Raw genomic sequence first — 20,824 nt, forward strand, 5'->3', positions numbered from 1 at the left:
GAAAGCTAATTTAATATTTTTTTGCTTTGTAGATCAACTAAACCATTTCTATCCCTGTGTTCCTCTCCTGACAGGGCCCCCTTGCAACCCCCACTGCTGGTGCTGCAGCACTTGTGCCCTGTACAGTGTCTGAAAGTACCTGTAAGAAATGAAAAAACTGAGCTACTCTTTCCTTATGCAAGTTTAATTAGTCTTCAGATTTTTGTTTTAATGATATACACCTTCTGTCTTTTACAAACAAACCCAACAGCCTTATGTACCATAACTGAGCTGTGCATTTTGCACATCCTGAGGCCTGACTTGCACAGCACATGTTTGCTATGCCTCAGTATATTGGTACTCTGTATTTTGTTACTCTCCACAGCAATAAGGACAACACAGTGGATAGAATATAATTGATGCACTATTTCTTATATAGATGTGGCAAAATTTAAAAAAAGGTATTGAGCAACCTGGTTTAGTGGAAAGTGCCCCTGGCAGAGGGCTTGGGACTAGTTTATCTTTAAGGCCAGTCCAACCCAAAGCATTCTGGGATTATATCATAAAAATACTAAAATTACTCTAGTGCAAGAAAAACACTTGAAAATCTCAACCTTGTTTTCTTACAGCTATGAATGTCTTCTTGCATTCTGGAAGCAATTTTTTATTGTTTTATTCCACCAATAAAGATGTATTTGTAATATTGAATAAGAAATTAATAAAATTTAACTCTTTGTAAATAAAATACAGAAACTCTGACTTAAAGTTTCCTTTTCCAGGGGATTATGGATCATAAGATCTCTGGGTTTTAGTTAAAGAACACCATTTGAAATACATGTTTAATGCTAATAGCATACATAATGACAAAGAAAATCAAATCTTATCTTACTTCATTTGCAGGTTTTTCAGGCCAGTACTGTGAAACAGAAATGAATGAGTGTGATTCAGCTCCCTGCTTGAATGGTGCTGTTTGTCAGAATGATGTCAACAGCTATGATTGCTTTTGCCCTGAAGGTAAGTTGTTCAAAATAATTTATTTTTATTATCTTTGACAATTTTCAGAACTGTTTGCAGTTTGCAAAACATCTTCTTGACAGGCTTCAAGTTGTCATTAAAACTTCCTTTCTATCAAAGTCATTCATTCCTTTCCAAAGTCTTGTTGGCATCTTTGTCCATCAAGTCAACGTGTCTACCAAAACAGCCATGATCGTTAAGATTGGAGACAAATTAAGAATGGAGACAGATATACTCCTAAATGCTACTTTTTTTCAGACAGAACATAATGATTTTAGCAAAGTCTGAAGCAGTGGAGAAAACACAAATGAGCAGTACATGAATTCCATGGAAAACATTATCAATAAGCTTACAAAAATTATTTTTATCTTCATTAATAATATGCATATTTCTCACTGATCATGGCAAGCTACAATGGTCATAATGACTTTAATAAGCAATCACTAAAAAAAATCTATTAGAACTTTCACAGCCAAAAATAATGATTTTCAGCATCTGTGGTCTATTAATTTAAAAATGCACCCTGCTTTTTGTTATCAGTACTGTATGAAAAAAATAGTGATTTCAGTAAAAAATTAGTCAAAGAAAAGCTGAAATGTTTTAAAGCACTTAAAATTACAGTTTTTTTTCCTGAAATGCTGTCACAAATGTGTTCCTTATGAATATTTTTAAATGGATTTTTAGTTAAAAATAAAGCAAAGGTTGTCATTTATAACCTGGTGTGTTCTATGTTTTAATTTTTTTAATTTTAATCTTCAAATTCTACTATTATCTAAACATGGACTCATGTTAGCTGATTTCATAGCTGACAATATTTCAGATGTGTATGTATTAATGCAGGCATTCCAGTGGTGATAACTTCAGAAACTCATCACAAGAGATGAAATTGCCACAAATAATTCTCATAAGTACAGTCTCTGTCATTAGTTAGCTTAAATTAGAAGTCAAAACAGATATTGGAAGGTAACTGGAAATTAACCTTGGAAAAGATCATTTTGCTGCTTAAGCCTGCCTGACCAGCTTATACAAAAATAAATCTTGGCATCCACATTGCTAATTTTGTGGCTCACATGTTACCTGTGAGACATAGGTCTGATTAAACTTTAAATGCAAATAAGAATTGTTATTTAATACATTATTAATGAATTAAGTGTAATTCTCAAGTTTTATGACTTAAGGATCAGTGGAAATTGGTTCCATGGTCAGTTTGAGAAATTATAGGAATATAGCTTGCACTGAGGGTACCGATGGCTTACTATTAGTCATGGTCTTCCTGCAGCCATGGCCTGTGACAGCACTAATGACACTCATTTTGTAGCATGACCATGAATTAGAATACCTTTACAAGAGCATGAAATATCAGATATTGGAGAGGAGATTTTCTAGCAATTTAAACTACAAAAAAACATTGCTGGACCTCTGAGCTTGCTAAAAGTCATTACAACACAAGAAACTGGGGCTGTTTAGTCTGGAGAAGAGGAGGCTCGGGGGAACCTCACTGCTCTCTGCAACTGCCTGAAAGAAGGTTTTATTAGGTGGGGGCCTCTGTCACCTACCATGTCTCTAGTGAAAGGATGAGAGACAATGGCCCTAAATTGTGTCAGGGGAGGTTCAGAACAGATATTAATAGCTAAGAAAAAAATCACTGAAAGAGTGGTTAGACACTGGAATAATTTCCCAGGGAGGTAACTCACCATCTCTGGAAGAGTTAGAGAGGTGTCTGGATGGGTCACTTGGGGAGATGGTTCAGGGGTGGTTGTGGTGATGCTGGCTTATCAGTTGGACTTTCCAGATGATCTGGAAAGCCTCTTGCACCCTTGATGATTTTGGGGTTCTGTAAAACAAATCAAGAAAAAAGTAGTAAAGCAACAATTTGAGAACTGATTTTAAGAGAGATTTTAAGAGTTGATTTTTATTTTGACAGCAGATGTCCAGAACCCAGCTTCACTTTATCTGTAATGTTGTCAAAATGGCAGCAGATACACAATTCATAGGTTCTTAAGTCTTAATGAATGTACTGAATCCTAAATTTGTGCTTTCATTTATTGACTCCTTTAAAAGTATATTTGACCGAAAAAATTAATTTTCCTATAATTATAAAGGAGAAAAAAAATTTGGAATGATCTTTCCATAAGGATTCAAGATCATTTTTTACAAGAGTAAATTGAAAACAAGGGACCTAAAGACATTGCTTTAGAAAAAGAAAGCACAGATATAGCTGAATAATGCATTGCTCTTTGGTTTTATTTCGAAGGATTTGAAGGCCTGAACTGTGAAATTAACTTTGATGAGTGCACTTATGGCTTCTGTAAAAGCAATTCAACTTGTTTAGACCTGGTGGCAGACTACAGCTGTGCTTGTCCTCCTGGATTCACTGGTAAGATTTCATTTAACTTGGAAAAGAAGTTAAATAGCTGAACTATTAATTTTATTTTCTGAAATTAATTGCACTTTGTTCAGTGTTTTAGCATTAATAAAAACAAAATCAACTCAGGGTTCTATGTTATTGATAATCTGTTTTAATTTCTCTCCTAATATGATAAAAATGAAAGCAGTGTGTGTATGGAAAGCAAAACTATTTTGCATAGAAGAAAAAAATTGTTCAAAAACACCTAGTCTATGAAACATAGGGGAGCAGGTAGCTGGTGCTATTTTTCTCAGATTTTATCACAGCCATACTTGATTGAGATGGTAACAACACAATTTTAGAAAGATTACGCTTTGTTCTCTTTCACAAAGGTGCCATCAGATCCTTATGATAAATTCTTGTAAGTTGCACAATTATTTGCATGTCTAACAGGTTTAAGAAAATAGCTCTTGCATCGTGGAGATTCTTCAAGGCTCTATTTTCTGCCAGAAGCAGCTAACAGGATCATGGGGAGATCAATAAAACTGCCTCCAAAAATATGCCATCTAAATAACTATGTCAGGCACTGAACACTGACTTTCAGCTGATGATTTCAGAGATGCAAATGGAGCAGCATTAGTCATAAGCAGTAATGGGAAAACAAGCAGTGGCAGTCTAAGAAATCATACACAATTAGTGGACCTTGTAATAAAAAGTCAAACAGGTTTATCCAGAGAGCTCAAAATGTGTGGGGACCAGTGGAGAGGAAAGGAATAAAAAAATGGAAGAGATCTATTACAGGAAATTAAAAGTTAAACAAGCAAGTAGAATAGTGAAGGATGAGGAGGCAAAATTAAGTTAGTTGTAAATAGAGCATTTCAGGTTGGTAGTAACACCAGTGACGTTCACTTTAGAAATTCTTCATTCATATTTTGTCAATGGTTAAAAGTAGGAAGACAGGACAGAGTCTGTCTATTTTGCATCGATTTTGAAAATAACAGAGGTGATTACAAAGTATTTGTTACTATAGATAGAAGACGTTTAATTCAAAAATTTTAAAATAAGAAGTTTTAAAACTTTCTCTTGTTCTTCTAGAATCAAAATGGAAAATGTCTAACTTTTATCCAGTAGGTCAATAACAGTCAGTTTGAACTGGGTAAAATACAGCAACACTATTTTAAGATGTGATGGAGTCCACATTATAGAACCAGAACTACAAATTAACATGTGTGTGTCACTAAGGAAGCCTGGGACAGCGTATGTGCTCCTTAGGAGGAACTCTTTGTCCTATATTCTGGATATATATGTGCGTCATACTGATGCAAAGAGTTTGCCAGTAACATCCTTGTACATTCCAAGACAAGAAGGATTCAGGATCTGTCAGCAATAAAAAAGTTACAAGTGAGTTATAAGTCGATTTTAATGGATACCTTGAGGCCTATATTGAAGTCATAGAAGTTCACATGACTGCATAATAGACTAATATGAAAAAAGCTCAATTTTCTCCTGCATTTCCTGTGTGAGATACTTTCCATCAAGAATGTGCTATTGATCTCATGTCCTATTGGCTTTTTTTGTGAGACAGGACATCTCCCACAAGAAAAAAAGTAAGCCAGCCTACTGAATGGTATTAGGAGTAGGGACGAGGATCCTCCTGATTACGCTGAGTATTTTCATCTGTGCTCATGCTTTTTGTACAATTAATTCACAGTCATTGTGGATCTCGTTAGGTCTGCTACCTAGCAAAACTGCTACCTTCTTCCTTCACAGTATTTTATTTGGTTTTGCTAGTTAGAGGGGTTTTGAGAACATCTGAAAGTTGAGATATGTAAAGGCAGTCCAAGTCTGTTAAACTGGCCAGCCTCGAAAATTAGAAAACATCTTGCTCAACACATCCAAACCTGAAGATAGGTGAAGTAGGGAATTTTATTATTGAACAGTGGGACACCTTTAGTCCATTAGGCAGTAAGACACCTCAAATTAAAGCATCAATAGGAGGATGTTGAATTCATCAATGATAGAGAAGGAGGAGGCAGTTCTATAAGGTGCGATTACTCACCATTTTAATTATTTGAGTGGATTTTCTCTGGTAATATAAGTAATTGGAACTAAAGAACTCTGTAATTCAGTGGTTTTGGATAAAAAAGCATGGGGTTTTAATCTTAATAAATGATGCGATTATATTGTTCCAAAGTAAACCTTTTTGCTTTTTAAATGTTGGAATAGATGAATCTAATTATTTATTTATTTACTTATTGAAAGGATTTCAAAACTATTCATGTATATGAATGAGCCCTATGCTAGTAAGTGACTCCAGTGAATACTGGGTAGAAAAAAAAATGGATTTTAAAGTGATTTTTACTTCATCACATAGCACTGAATTTTGTAGTTGTAGTTTATATGCATGAGATTCTTAATCTGACTTCCTCACTCATATCAAGGTCCATATGAATCCTCTATGTGTAAAATGATCCTTCCTCTATGTTTTGGCCATTTCCCATTAATATTTACCATTATAACGAGACAGTATGAATCAACAGTCAGAATCTACCATCAGTCACATATTGACTTAAATTTACACAAGTGACTAAATAAATATGCAAACCTTTTAATATACTTTCTGAAGATTAAGTCTACATAGTTTCCTCTGTCATGTCTCATACTATTGGGCTTTAGGAATCCTGTAGTAGATATTGTGGCTAAGCAAGTGGGCATTGCAACACTGAACATTTAAAAACCAAAATTATACCAAGATGAGCAAGGTCTTGCAGCTCAGCTCAAGCTATCACACGACATAAGATAATATCTTTCTCTGGGCTTTCAAAAATCTTTCCTGTGTATTCTTTTCCTGTGTTATTCTAAATTTTGAAAAGCTGGTCTATTTTTGACATATTTTGCTTGACATAGATGCTTGTAGTTACTATCAGGACACCTGCACAGTACAAAATTATTGCCACTATGTCCTCTTTTTCTTGTTAATCACGAAAAGTACTTTCCCAAACAATTCAAAGGAAAAAACTGGCCTGAGAGATCTACCTCTACCCAAAAGGAGGTTCTAGCAGGGTGAGGGTTGGCCTGTTCTCCCAGACAGCTGGTGAGGACAGAGAAGAGGACACAGCTGTACCAGGGGAGGTTCAGGTTGGATCTTGGAAGAATTTCTTAATGGAAAGGGTTGTCAAGCATTGGAATGGGCTGACAAGGAAGTGGTGGAGTCAAGAACAATGGAGTTGTCCAAGAAATGACTGGGCATGGCTCTTAGGTGCTATGGTTTAAGTTGACATGATGGTGATTGGTTGAAGCCTGGAATTGGTGATCTTGGAGGTCTATTCCAACCTAATTGATTCTGTGACCTATGGATGCTCACCCATCCTTAGAGTCAGCCACAGAAACTCAGTTTTGCTTGCATCTCATGCATCAGACAATTGTTCCACATCAATCAGCCCTTTTGGCCACTACGGAAGCAGCTCAAAAGCCAGGTCTTTTCTGTGATGTCCCCTAATGACTGAGTTCATTTAAACAATATGCCTCTGTCTGAGCTCTAGTCAAAGCACTAAGGTTTTTCAAACCAAAACAAAACCTGGAAGCAGACAGCTAGAGAGAGGGTTCCCCAAGCTCCTGGCCAGCAGAGGTCTGACTCATAGCAGGCCATGGAGGAGTGAAGAGCTGACTTCCTTTCCCCTGCTCATCTGGAGCAACGCAGGTGGGCTGCTGGTTGCCACAAGCACTGTAAATGGCAGGCTGCTAGGGCAGGCTTCCCACAGTGGGGTGTGCAAATTTAACATGCTGGAAAATAAACAGCATTTATGTATACATGGAAATGTATTCACTATGTACTTCTGAGTTATTAGAGAATATTTATCGCCATGTCATGTGAAAGTGTACCTGCCTTCCTTGGAGGGCATTCAGGTTAGAACATTTGGGAAAAAATGCACTCAGTAGAGTGCAGAAAAATCTGTTTAAGTTTCATCATGCTGCAAATTCTATTACATAAAAATGTTGATAAAATAATACATAAAAGTTAATGAATTGCATGAAAGAAAAGCAAATCAATTGGTTTTTCCCAGTAATTTAAAATATAAGCAATGTGGCTCGATTTTCTATGTGAGAAATCAAATGGCATATTTCTCCAATAGTATTCCATCTGCAAATACTAAGCACGACTGGTTTAAATTAGAGGGTGAATAATAATAGTTGGAACCACCTGACAAAAGATAAGTTAATTCTTCAATCAAAACTTTAATTAGCTTCTATGGAATTTATCTTTGCTCTTCTGAAGTAGTTATGAGATTATTTTTGTATTCCAGTTTATCCCTATTATTTCAGGTACAGTGGTAGGTTTTTTAGTAGTGATTCCAGCTGTCATGCATAGCATAATGTATGTAGAACATCTATTAATATCTTTCTGGGCATTACTATGTACTTAAGTACTTTTAGATAAATTGGAAAATAATAATTTTATATGAATAGGCTTGATTTTCAATTTTAAAAACGTTGTCAGTTGCTAGGAGTCTCTTATCAAATAAAAAAAGGAAAAACAATCATGTCTAGAAAAGCTCATACAGTGATTAAAACACATAGAGAAGACACTGGAACATGTGGCTGAAATTTTTAGTCTTCCTGAGTTACTGTGGAAAATCAACCTAATTTTTCCTTAACTCCATATTTTTTCTATGTTAATGCCATTGAGGACACCATACAATATGCCAGCAGAGTGAGGACTGCTTTTACTTTTTATATCTGAGTGCACCTGAAAAATAACATATGGATATCAAGACAAAATTACAATCAAAATTTTTGTTATAACTGCCTAAAGAATCCTATTAGGACTTAATTTTCTGTAGTGACCTGAGCAATCAGTGAATAAACCCTGAAATTAAAAAAAATCAACCTCCAAACAACCTCCCTAGTGCACATTTTTCATCCCTTACAGATATTTCGTTAATGAATTTGAGAAACCAAAGTGGCATCCTAGATAAGAATGATTATATTTAGAATGTGCTTAGTTTTTTTTTTAGTATATGGTTCGTCTTCTGAAAAAAATCCACTGATGTTTGATGTTGGAAAAAGTCTGTTGTCCAACACTGCCTCTGCATTACTGACTAGCCTAATACTGGAGGTTTTGATACTAAATTCTGTTTACCAGTATATACTGTGTTGTCGTTTTAGACAATGAAACAATTGTTTTTTGACATCCTTTGCTTTAATAGAGCCATACTATAAAAAGGTATGATGCTATCAGTTTTAATATCACCACACTAAATAGGAGTCTTATTTGGTGCCATCTTTAGTAACTTGCCGACTTCTTTTTGTTCTTTACTCTTTGGCTTTCTTCTTTGTCATGATTTTTTTTTCTTTATTTCCTGTGGATGCCCCATCCTTAGCAGTGTTCAGTATCAGTTTGGATGGGGCATTATGCCACTTGGTCTCATGGAAAGTATCCCTGCCCATGACAGAGGGTTGGCACTAGATAATCTGTAAGGTCATATCCAAACCAAAACATCCCATGATTCGATGGATCTAACATCAGCCTGGTCACTAGGCAAGTCTTGAGACCCTTGCTCTTATCTTGATACCTGACCAGTGGCTAGAAATGGCAGTGCCTTGTGTACTGGGCCTCAGGGCTGCAGTGGTGATAGTGGGAAGAATACACCACAGCTTGACTCTCTTCACTTAGCTAGTGAGTTGACCACAAACTACTGAGGAGCCTTGAGGCAGGAAAGGAAATGTGTTAAATGAAGAAAGATGTTTTTTAAAGCTGTTTACACAACTTTCATAAAAAGATTTTTTTCTTTTTCCCCTTGGCACATTGGTAGCCAGGCAAGAAATTTAATAGTATTGGCTATTTGCTCTAGTAACAAGAAAGAAACACTTTGCACCTAGGTATCCTAGTAACCTCCAAAACCTCCAATTACAGGACATACACATTTCACATGATGACAGTGATGTTACAGAGCCTGGGTGCCTCAGGGTGGGCTATTACTATCACAGAAATATACCTGTCTCACTAAATTGTTGTGATGTTTTCCCAGGAAAGACAAAGAGAGGGATAGAGGATGAGTGTATTTATTCTACAAGTCTTCTAACAATCCATAGATGGCTGGTTGTATGCTCTATATTAGGTCTGTGTACCAGAAGGAAGTTAATGTAGGCCATTAACCACCTTGTACTGAACCTAATTACTCTAGTTTTGATTAAAGCACACAATGAATCCAAAACCATTCAATCCTGATTTGAATGCATGAAAAGAAGACAGAATTTCACTGGCATTTTTTTCTACTAGTAATCACCATCAGGTTTAGAAGTTTATATTAAATATTTTGTTTAAATTTTTGTCTTCAACTTTGATCTATTGCATCTTATTACCTTTTCTACACAAAATGAAAAAGCTCTTGCTACTCAAGTATTTTCTCTTTGTAAAGATACTTTCACACTGTAATCAAGTCACTTTTTGGTTTTGTTTCTTCTAAATGAAACAGATGGAGCTCTTTAAGCCTTTGCCAACAGCATGCTTTCTTCAGTTGTTGAATAAATTGTGTAGCTTTTCTTGCATCCTTCCTACTTATTTTTAAATATGGAACATTCTAATCAATGTTTTATGCAGAGGTATTTTACACATCAATGTTCGCTTTTTATTTTATTTAAATACGTCTGAGATTTTTTTTCTCACAGCACTGCAATAGTGCTCATATGCAGTCCTTTTCAAATTGTTTTTGTTGTTTCCCCACATATAGCTCAGCTACAGTTCAGTAGCTATAATCTGCATGGTTTTTCTGTGCTTGTATCTGAAAACTACAAGTGACAAAAAGTGACCTGGAGTACATTGAAATATGTACTGTTTAGCTAAACAAAAGTTATCACAAGATTTCACTTGGTGCATAGGCTTGGTCCCCTGTGGAAAGGAGATGTAGGAAAGGAAGTGAGAGTGGAAATGAGGTATCTGTTTTCTCATGAGAAAGATTTGACAGGTGAACTCAGATTGAATGTGCCAAAAGCTGTATTGCTTTCTTTGGACAGGTAGGCCTTAGTGCCTGTCCCTCTGTAATTTCATCCATGGGCATTTATGGTGAGCAGGAAGAATGTGTTTGTCTCTTCCTGCTAGTGTTAACACTTTTACCCTGCTTCTCTTGTCTGCTGCAAGCCTAGTCTCACCTCTCTTTTATACCACTAATGTTGAAACATGTTTTGATGGAGAAATAGAGCCATAGATTTGGATAGAAGCACTAGGTTCCAAAATCATAGCGCAGTTATCACACACCAAGTAACTTAAGACCTTTACCATAAGGCAAAGCAAGTTACCAGACAATCAAACTCATTACACAAACATAAGTCTTTGGACCTCCTTCAGTGTAATAAACAGAATTGATACCCTGCAAATTATATAACCACAACACTAGAACACAATACTAGCTATAATCTGTTTCATTCTTATCCAAGCAAAAAACATAGTATATACTATGTTGCTTTCTCACTTACGCATCTTCATCTTCTTAAAGAAATCCAACAATTCCTTATTTTCTTGGGGGAAATCTTCCCAGTGTGATGCTATACTAACCATTGTAAGGATTTCCTTATTGTCTAATATTTCACTGCAGTTTAAATGTATTACTTCTCACCCTGAATACTATGAACACAGCAAACTGATGAATTTTGTGAGAATACTTTCTTATTTTATGATTGCCATCACATTTCTATTCAAATTTTACTTATTTAGGCTTTACAGGCTGTTTCATTTTGTTCATCCTAAAAGGTCAAGCTTTTGAGCTGTTTGTCATTCGTAACATGCTCATATGGACTATCATTTTGCCCAAAATTTTCTTGAATGCACGTCACTGCATGATGCAAACTACTCCAAAAGCAGCATTACTCCAGTAAAGCTTCTAACTGGATTTTTTGGTTTTGATATATCTCAGCAAATTATTTATTTTAAAACAAAATTCTGGCATTTGTTCCTACTTGTGATTTCCTGTATCGTATCTTCTCTTCTGATCGGATTACATTTTTTATATCAAACTCTATCTTCAATTGGTTGAAATACATGAAGACTTCTAATCCTGTTCTTCAATGTACCTTTTTATGTTGACATCATTAAGCTTACTTTGCTGCCAACCATCTAGGTTGTTGAAAAAAAATTAATGGAATTGAATGGGCAGTAGATTTCTTTCAAAACATGTGCAATTCATTCATCCAGTCTAGTAGCAAAACCACTGATAACTAATGCATGAATATGGCTTTCCATAACATTTTACTCATTTGATAATTTGCTCCTATTTTTCACATGTTCACAGAGAAAACTATTGAGATTTTGTCCACTAGTATCCAAGGGAATAGTTCATCAGAACAGCATATCTGACTAACTCATCTGACAATTCTATAGCTTTTCCTCTGTATTCAACACTGAAGTTTTGCCCTTTAGTCATAAGGACTAATTATGATAATGACCTGCTTTACAGATGGTCTTTTTACTGATGATTGAGGCAGAAGAAGCATTGAACAATTTTGTATGATTGCCATTATCAGTAGCCATCCTTCTTCACTGGATGGCAAACTGCATCTCTCCTTCTTCGATATGAAGTACATACTGCACAATTTCTTGTTACCCTGACCATCCTGTAATAGGTGCATGCTTTTTCTGGTCCAATTTCATGCCTGCATATTTATGTTGTACTTTTTAGTTTATCCATAGCAACTTGATCTGCTTTTTATAAGTCGGGCTTTTTTCATGCTTTGAAAACCAGGCAGTGCCATGTTGGTCTCCTAATATCCAGTATCTCTCCCACAAAAAAAAAGTTTGTCCTTGGGTACTTATAGCAAGCAGCAGCTTTCTTAATTACCTTTTTAAGGTAAAATGTTCACTCTTTATCAGGTTTCAAATTAGAACATCTCTACATTCTTTGCAGTTCTTCTGAATTCCTTTGCTACTATGTTATCCACCTTCCTCTCCCTTTCCATGGATTTTAACTGGTCTCAGCCAAGTTTTTCACATTTCTTTCTTTATAGTCAGAGAGTACTTTTCCCTTTAACTTTGAATCAAGTGACTTGCAGTTTCCTTTTCTACTATGGCATAAAAAATTACCAATAGTACATCCAAATATCTTCGAATTTTTGAGTGATTATTCCTTTCAAAAATTATGGGTTTGTAATTAAATACCCTATGGGTCCAAGTCCTGTGTTGTTAAGAACTCTGCTAGTTCTTTTAGCTATTTAAAAGCAACAACAAAACAAAACAGCAACAGAAAAATCCACAAGCTATAAAAAATTTAAGGTTCCTTTAAGCAGTTTCTACTGGATTTGTGATCTGTATTTAATCATTAAGTACAGCATATCATATGTGACTGTGCAGTATTTTCCACAAAATGTCAAAGTCTTACCTGGTTTCTGTAATTATCCTTGTCCATGAGCTTCTGTTATCATCCCCTTATTGCAAATGCAGTGAACCCGGTGGGAAAAAATGATGATGTCTGACTCCAGTTCAGAAGGCTGAATGATTTTTTTAATATAATTATACTATAATACATTAATATACTATTTAAAAGAAATACTAAAACGACATACCTACTTTCTAACTACCATATCTAACCCTTACAACTCGTGACCCTCACCCGAGAGTTCAGACACAAGTAGATTAGCTATCTGATTAGCTATCAAGCTCAAACAATTTTCACTAGAATCTAATCAATCACCCTAAGTAAACAATTCTCCAAACACATTCCAAATAGGAAAACAAGGAACAGAAATAGAAATTGTTTTCTCTTTCTTTTCCCTGTGCTCCTCTATGAAAAAATCCTGAGAGAAAAAAGAATGTGCCTACCACATCCCCTTAAACCTTTTACTTAATGTTGTTTTTTTCCCTTCCTCTGTCTTCTCCTCACTTTCTCTCCTTCCCACTCAATTTGATTTTTGCATACATTCTATTTTTACATGTCAGCTGAAATTACATCATATGGTTAAGGAAGACAAAACTGCAAGGTGACACCTTCTGCCATCCATGCATTTATTGTTGTAATGAATCTATAATTGTCCAAGCTTTGTTTGTCCAAGAGGAACCCCAGAAACCTCACATGATCCTTTAATTCAGCTCCTTTGACTGAGGTTCCTGGGATCCCTTACCTATCTGGTATATCTGATTTGAGTGATACAAGGAACCTTCCATAATTTCTACACAGAATGCCAACAAAAGTTCTACTTGTTCACATCAGTGATAATTACAGCTTTCCTTCTCTATCATTGGCTTAACTTCTGGTAGTCAACTTCTGGTAGTGAGCTCCTGGTGCAAACATTTGTCCCATCTATTTTTGATCAATTTTTGTTCAAAACGATCCCAGTATTATTTGTAACAGCCTAGGTAGAGATTGCCCTAAATTAATGTAGTGCACAACAGAGAAACAGGAGACTGGATTTTATTTCGTATGTCCAATGAGTTAACTGTTTTCATGAGTCACCTATTCTATTGTCTTCTAAATTTTGCCCTCTATGTATCTTCTGTATATTAGCCTATATTTTTATTTTTACAGATTTGAATAAATTTGAATTACAGCTCAATTAAATCTTTTTAAAAGCAGAAAAATGAGGAAAGAGCTGAGTGAACTTGTGAGTTTCTGTTTGGATCTGAGAAATGGCTTCATTCATCTGGAAATATGAATGCAACCTTGAGAAATATTTTTTCTTGCTATTGTTACTAAGGTTATTAAATCTCTGAAACAGTTTTTTCAAAGTAGCATATAGCTTTAGTAATTATGGTATCGAGTTGTGATGCTAGAATATACAAAGGACATTTTTGCAAATGCTGTTCATATTTATTCCTTTAAAATATTTAATTTCTTGACATTCAGCTGTAACTATGAATATCTCTAGTTTTAAAACTGTCAAGCAGAAATAAAATAGTGTTTCCAACCTGGAAAAGTTAAACTATGCAGTTGTCACTTGCACTGTGAAGCAGCTTTTCTACTTTCCCAGCATGATTTATAGTTTTAATGTTTAATTTCTTTTCTGTCAGACAAAAACTGTTCCACAGATATTGATGAATGTTCCTCCAAGCCCTGTAAAAATGGAGGCCATTGCCATGATTTGATTGGTGAATTTTACTGTAGCTGTTTGCCAGGTAAGAAGTCACATGTTATTTAGTTGAGAAATGGTCTGTGGTATTCAAAAAAGAAACAGTTTTTAATAAGCACACATCTAAGTAGTAATTTATTTTGCTTGAAAAGAGAGAAGGATGAACAGGTATTCCTTAAGCATATGGTTATGCAATTGTTATGCAATTATTATGCAGGTGGTGTCAGCAGAATTTGTTTACAGAATATAACTTGTATTCTGGAAGTCCTGCCTTCCGAACTTATGAATAGAGAGCCTTAACAATCAACCAACTCTGCCAGTAGCATGATTTTGTTTCCATCTTTTCTACTAGCAAAAGTTATTTTTAAAATTTCTGAAAGAAAATGTGGACGAGCTATACAGTAGTTGTCATAAGGGTTGCTGCGATGGGTTGACCCTGGCTGGGAGCTGGGTGCAGTCAGTTAATCACACATCATTTCTGTTGCTTCTTCTTCAGGGGGAGGACTCCTCATGCTCTTCCCTTGCTCCAGTGTGGCTGCCTCCCAAGGGAGAGAGTCCTCCAAGAATTTCTCTAATATGAGTTCCTTTCCATGGCCTGCAGTTCTTTACAAACTGCTCCAGCATGGTTCCCTTCCACTGAATGCAGTCCTTCAGGAACTGCCTGCTCCAGTGTGGATCCCCACAGGGTCACAGCTCCTGCCAGGAAACCTGCTCCAATATGGGCTTCTCTCTCCATGGGGCCACAGGTGCTGCCAGAAGCTTGTTCGAGTTCAGGCTTCCCACAGGGAAGGTCACAGCTTCCTTTGGACATCTTGTTTTGTCACAAGGTCATCCGTGGGCTGCAGGCGGATCTCTGATCCACCATTGACCTCCATGAGCTGCAGAGGCACAGATGCCTCACCACAGGCTGCAGGGGAATCTTGCTCTGGTGCCTGCAGCACCTCCACCCTCTCCTTCTGTACTGATTTTGGTGTCTACAGAGCTGTTTCTCTTGCTATCCTCACACTTTTTTTCTGGCTGGAGTTGCCCAGTTTGTTTTTTTTCCCCTCATCTTAACTGTTATCTCAGATGTGCTAACACTGTCACTGATGGGCTCAGCCTTGGCCAGCAGTGGATCATCCTGGAGCTGGCTGGCATTGACTCCATCAGACCAGGGGGAAGTTTCTTGCAGCTCCTCAGAGAAGCCACCCCTGTACCTGCCCCCCACTGAAACATTGCCATGCAAACTCAGTTCAGTTGCTTACAGTGATGAGAGATGCCAGCAATATCTGAATTTGTCAAAAGGAGTAGATCAATTTTTCTATCTTTATGTTAAATATGTAATTTTGCTCACAGAATCACAGAATCAGTTAGATTGGAAAACCCCTCTTATTTGTTGAGTCCAACAAATAAACAGTATCTTACTGAGATATGAGCCTATATGCTTCAGTGTGGCTTTTCAGTGTGGATTGGTGCAACAGGCAAGAATTTACACATTGAAATGTAGTCTCTTTTAATGTAACCAGCTAATTTAATATGTGACACTTGCATAACATAACTGATGTTTTTTATCCCCTGCTTTCTTTTTTGTGGGTTGACTGGTTTTCAGCCAATTGGAAAGTAGTGAGCAAAACATGAAGCAATAGTACTCTTTCACTTGCAGTTTTTTAATATTCTTAAGTCAGTTACATTGCATTAAACCTCGCTCTGCAATGTCAAGGTAACAATGTAAGGATAAAATGATCAAGCTTGTATTTAGACTGAAATATTTACTTAAAGTGGATAGGCAAAATAAGTGGTTTAAAATTTTTATGTCCCTATAAGAGCTATATGGGTTTTTTAAATGTATGCAAGCTATTTCAAGCCTAATGTGCAAATACTTTGAAAGTTATTGATGTGTGGAATACAGGAACTCACAGCCAGCAGTGCCACTAAGTAATAGTACAAGGGCATGAATATAATTTGAATATATGTATAAATATTTGTGTACATTACTATATATACAAGTATGTGTATATGTGTATAATACATGTGCATACATATACATACCCATACTATCTTTTAAGACATGACTCTTACAATAGACTTTCAAGATGCAGAAAATTGAAGGTTTATTATTACTGCTATTATTATTATTATTATTATTATTATTATTTATTTTGGCTTATTTTTTAAGGCTGAATTCTTATATGGTGCTGTAATAAGTTAGTTTTACTTTTTCAGTTGCAAAGACTGTGACTATATTTCATCATTCCTTCCATTGTGGATAAACCAAATGTCATATCTCATTTTGTCAGTGTAGTTTGCTTTGTGAAATCACAAACACAATAATAAGTATGAAAACATCTTCCTGTTATACTTAAAAAGTGAGATCATATGCATTAAATGAATGCTGAACTGCTGTAAGAATACACATATGAAATCTCAGACTATAAACATTTTCTCTTACCATTTTGAACACTTGTTAGCTACAGTCTTTGTGAAGAATTTACCCATCTGCAAAATGCAGGATGAAAAGCAATGGTTTAGACAGTATTTAGGACTGAAGAAAGGCAATATAGCACCTGAAGGACAGCACAAATGAATTTCAGCTAATAAATGTGCTTTATTGGGAACTCAATTTAAATGGCTCTCTGCAAATGCATGCAGTATGGGGAATTTACAGGAGGAGTTGGGAGACAGGTGCATGCCTGCATGGCTATGATGTTATTGGCACCACAGGGACACAGCAGAATGACTCCTATTACTGAAGTGTTGTAATGGAAGGATAAATGCTTTTTAGGAAGGGCAGACAAGGCAGATGAGGAGGCAGTGTTTGCACTCTATGTCAATGTCCAGCTGGAACGCATGGAGCTTTACCTGGTGATGGATGAGGAGTCAACTAAGAGCTTATGAGTCAGGATTAAAGAAAGGGCAGGGACAGGTGACGCTTCAGTGAGAGTTCTTCCACCAGGGAGTCCAAGTGGTTGAGGCCCTCTGTAGAGAGAAGGGAGGAGCCTCACATTCACAAACCCTAGTCCTCATAGAGGACTTCAACCATTCTGGGTTTGTGTAGCCAGAGTTTAAGAGCTGAGGGGCTACAGAGACATCAGATGAAAGACTTTAATCAGGATTACTTACTACTCAGTATAAAACTAAAGAACTACTACTAGATTACAGAATAACATAAAACAGTGCACTATATCAAGGGACTGACAATAAAGCTAGAGAAAGTATCAATTAGGAGTCGAATGTAACTTACCACTGAAATGAAAATAATGTGCACAGATTCCTTCACTTAATCCCTGGGGAGTAATGATGAAGCATCCCTACTCATGGGAGAAACTCCACACAGTTCCAGGAAAATGTACAGGTTTCTGCTTTGTGAAAGTTTGGTGTTGCTTTTATAGTCATAAAAGGAGGTATCAAAAGGTCAGTCAAAAATCTGACTTATTATCCCAGCTCTTCACTTAAACATGAAGGTATTCATTGGCAGCTAGGAGATGCTAGACCAGTGTTAAGCCTATGGCACCAAAATAACTCACTACAAGACAGTTTGTCCTACTTGAGTTACCTGACTGGTTAACAAATAACAGATAAATCCTTGTAGGGGGGGAGATGCCCTGCTACAAACTTGTGGAACTGCATCTGAATTACAGTATCTTAAGTTTTGCATTCCCTGCTAAAAGAAGGACATTGCCTTACAGAGGCAAGCCTAGCAAAGGGCCATGAAAATGGGGAACATGATATACAAAGAGACACTGAAGTAATGTTCACCCTGTTCACCCTGAAGAAAAAGCTGAGAGAATTTATTGGAGTTTACTGCTACCTCCTGGAAGGATACAGAGAAGACAGAACAAGGTTTTTCTTACAGGTCAAAATTCTCTCAGGGCAAGAGGTAATGGACACGAGTCAGGATGTAGGAAAATTCAACATTAAGGTGAAAAAAAAAAAAAAAAAAAAAAAAAAACCAACAGCACTATGAAAGTAGTTAACTACTGGAACATATTTTCTTGAAAACTTGTGGTATCTCCATCTGTGGAATCACAGTTGCTTACTGACAGGACAGTTCCCTTAGCTATCTGATCTAGCTGGGATTTCTATGAGTGGGCATTAGACTAGCTGGCCTCAAGACATCATTTCCAACTCGAGTTTTCCTGTGATTTTATTACTAAATAAGTAATCATTGCCCAGTTTTACTTTATAAATGTAATACTTTAAAGTGACTTTGAATTTAACTAACTGTACCTACACAAAGTCTTTAAGGCTGTAAACATTTTGACCAGATCTAAAAAAATTCTGCATATTCTTAATTATAGTGTTACATTTTATCAAGTTTGTGGCTGAAAAGAATATAAGTATTTGTTTACATGCAATGTTTTTCAAACCTGGTTTTTTTATGAGTATTCAAGAATTTATCAACTATCACTTTTTTCATGAATATTAATTTTTTATTCCACTAGAAAATCCTATGTATATTGAATTTAAAAAAGGGGGGAAACAAAGTTAAAAACAAGAGCTATATTTCATGGCAACAGTAGTCTGTCATCTGGAAACCATGCATTGAAATGGTCAAATAGAGAAGCACAGTTTGAGAAAGAAGGAGGAACCTCTTTCTAAAATTTATAATGTGTCTATGGGCAATATTTATATGATATTTAAGGAAATTTTAATTTACAAGATGCTGGACTTTTACAATATATTCAGAAAGGTATCAAATTTTCTCAATGGATTATAGCAAGTTCCTTATGGAAAAATGAAGACCTTTTAAGTTTGTAGAAGACAAGCATGAGGGAATCCTAGGAACATAAAAAAAACTTTTAACAGCTGACATTGCATTTCTCTATTTGTTACCACAGAATGGGATATAACTAGAGAATTTATTTGGAAATTTTGGTAAAGGATTAGACAAGCTCACAACCAAAATATCTGTAAGTCAATACTAAAGAATCCTTTGACTTTTAAAACACCGGCATGTTTGGAGGTTTCAAAGGGAACAGACAGCTAGAAGTTGCTTAACTAATAATTTCTCCCTGAACAGTCTCTCTTTTCCTGCTCTCAGACAGTTTTAGGCTGGATGCACAATTTTTCTCTTTTAGAAAACATTACATCTAGTACACAATTTCGTTCCCATCCCTGTTTGTGCCTCAGTGATGTGTTATCCCTGCTATACTTAACTGAATACATATTTTTTTTTTCAATGGGATTACTGGATGATTAGCATGATTGCTAAAGGAGACTGATTTTGAAGCAGAAAATCCCATCAGCTGATGGATTCAACCTAAAATCAATTTTTCTTCAACTTAATACACTGAATCAAAGGAGCAGTACTTCTGATTAAGAGTAAACATGCACACAGAGAAATTGTAAATCAAATTCTTCCTTTTTGGAAGGTGTTGCTGTTATTAAAGTTCAGTGTACCATGAAATAAGACTGTACTTTCTTTCAAACCTTTCTGGCAACCCTTGTTATGAAGTAGATGCTTATACATTAAAGTTTTTACTCCAGGAAGAGACCTTAGAAAAACCGTTGCATGCTGTGACTCAAAAAATAAAGTGAATCATCAAGATTACAGATGAAAAAAGTTTAAAAAATCATTCAATTCTTCACACTGCTGCTGCAAAATGATCCCTAACATAGAATTTGTAATGATGTTTTTTGCTTTGATTTCAAAGTTGCTTGATCAGAAAGTGCAGCATTTTTCACATGAAGCTATCGCTCTGCTTGCCAAAAGACTGCCTGATGCGTAGCTTAAAATTCCAATTCTCTATTTCTTGCTCCAAGTCACAATTCACTTATGCAATTTGTAAATAATGTTTTTCTTCTACCTAACGTCCTAACTTGTACTGGGATAAAATTCTTTCTGAACAAGTCCATTTAATCAGCTGTAGAAAGGTTGTTCAGCAGACTGACACGGAAGATACTTTGAGCATTCATATAGCAAATAGTACAGAATTGCTTGTAGAAGTAGTTAGTGGACTCAATATTTTAGGAAAACAGAGGCCAATACATTTGTATGATATCTCTTTTTCAAAGTCCTAATACTTAGACTTCTGTAGACAGTCACATCCATGACATTTGTGTTGGCTCTTAATCCAGGATGAAGGCTGAGGCCACCTAAAGTTCATGAGAGATAAAGAGATGTTGGATGAGCAGAGGTTATGTGAATGGGTCTCCAGGACCTTGCAAAAGCAGTATCTGGAAACAGTGCGTCACAGGGAACATTATTAGGGGTCCTTCCCAAGAGATTTTCCTTACATTTATAGCTCATCCATACACTAGTATTTTTTTCTCTGATAGCTGTGAAATGTTAAATATATTTTTAGTCACCCCAGTAATTCTTCTATGGCTTTGAGAACCTTAGTGTATTAAGATATTTTTTCTAATAGAGATATTCCTGAGCATGTCCAGTCATTTGTTACCACTAAAGGTCTGATTGTTTACTTCATTTTTTCATGGAGCCCTTTACAATAT

General features: G+C 36.0%; 1 protein-coding gene across 1 annotated transcript in view; it reads left to right on the forward strand.

The window, feature by feature from the left end:
- EYS (eyes shut homolog) overlaps positions 1-20,824 on the forward strand; it is a 725,122-nt gene that overhangs the window by 188,169 nt on the left and 516,129 nt on the right. The window contains 3 exon segments of the mRNA XM_053974015.1: positions 880-993; positions 3,248-3,370; positions 14,334-14,438. Of these exon segments, the coding sequence (XP_053829990.1) occupies positions 880-993; positions 3,248-3,370; positions 14,334-14,438 (342 nt within the window).

The sequence above is a fragment of the Vidua macroura genome, chromosome 3 (genome assembly GCF_024509145.1).
Source record: "Vidua macroura isolate BioBank_ID:100142 chromosome 3, ASM2450914v1, whole genome shotgun sequence".
Lineage (NCBI taxonomy): Eukaryota > Metazoa > Chordata > Aves > Passeriformes > Viduidae > Vidua > Vidua macroura.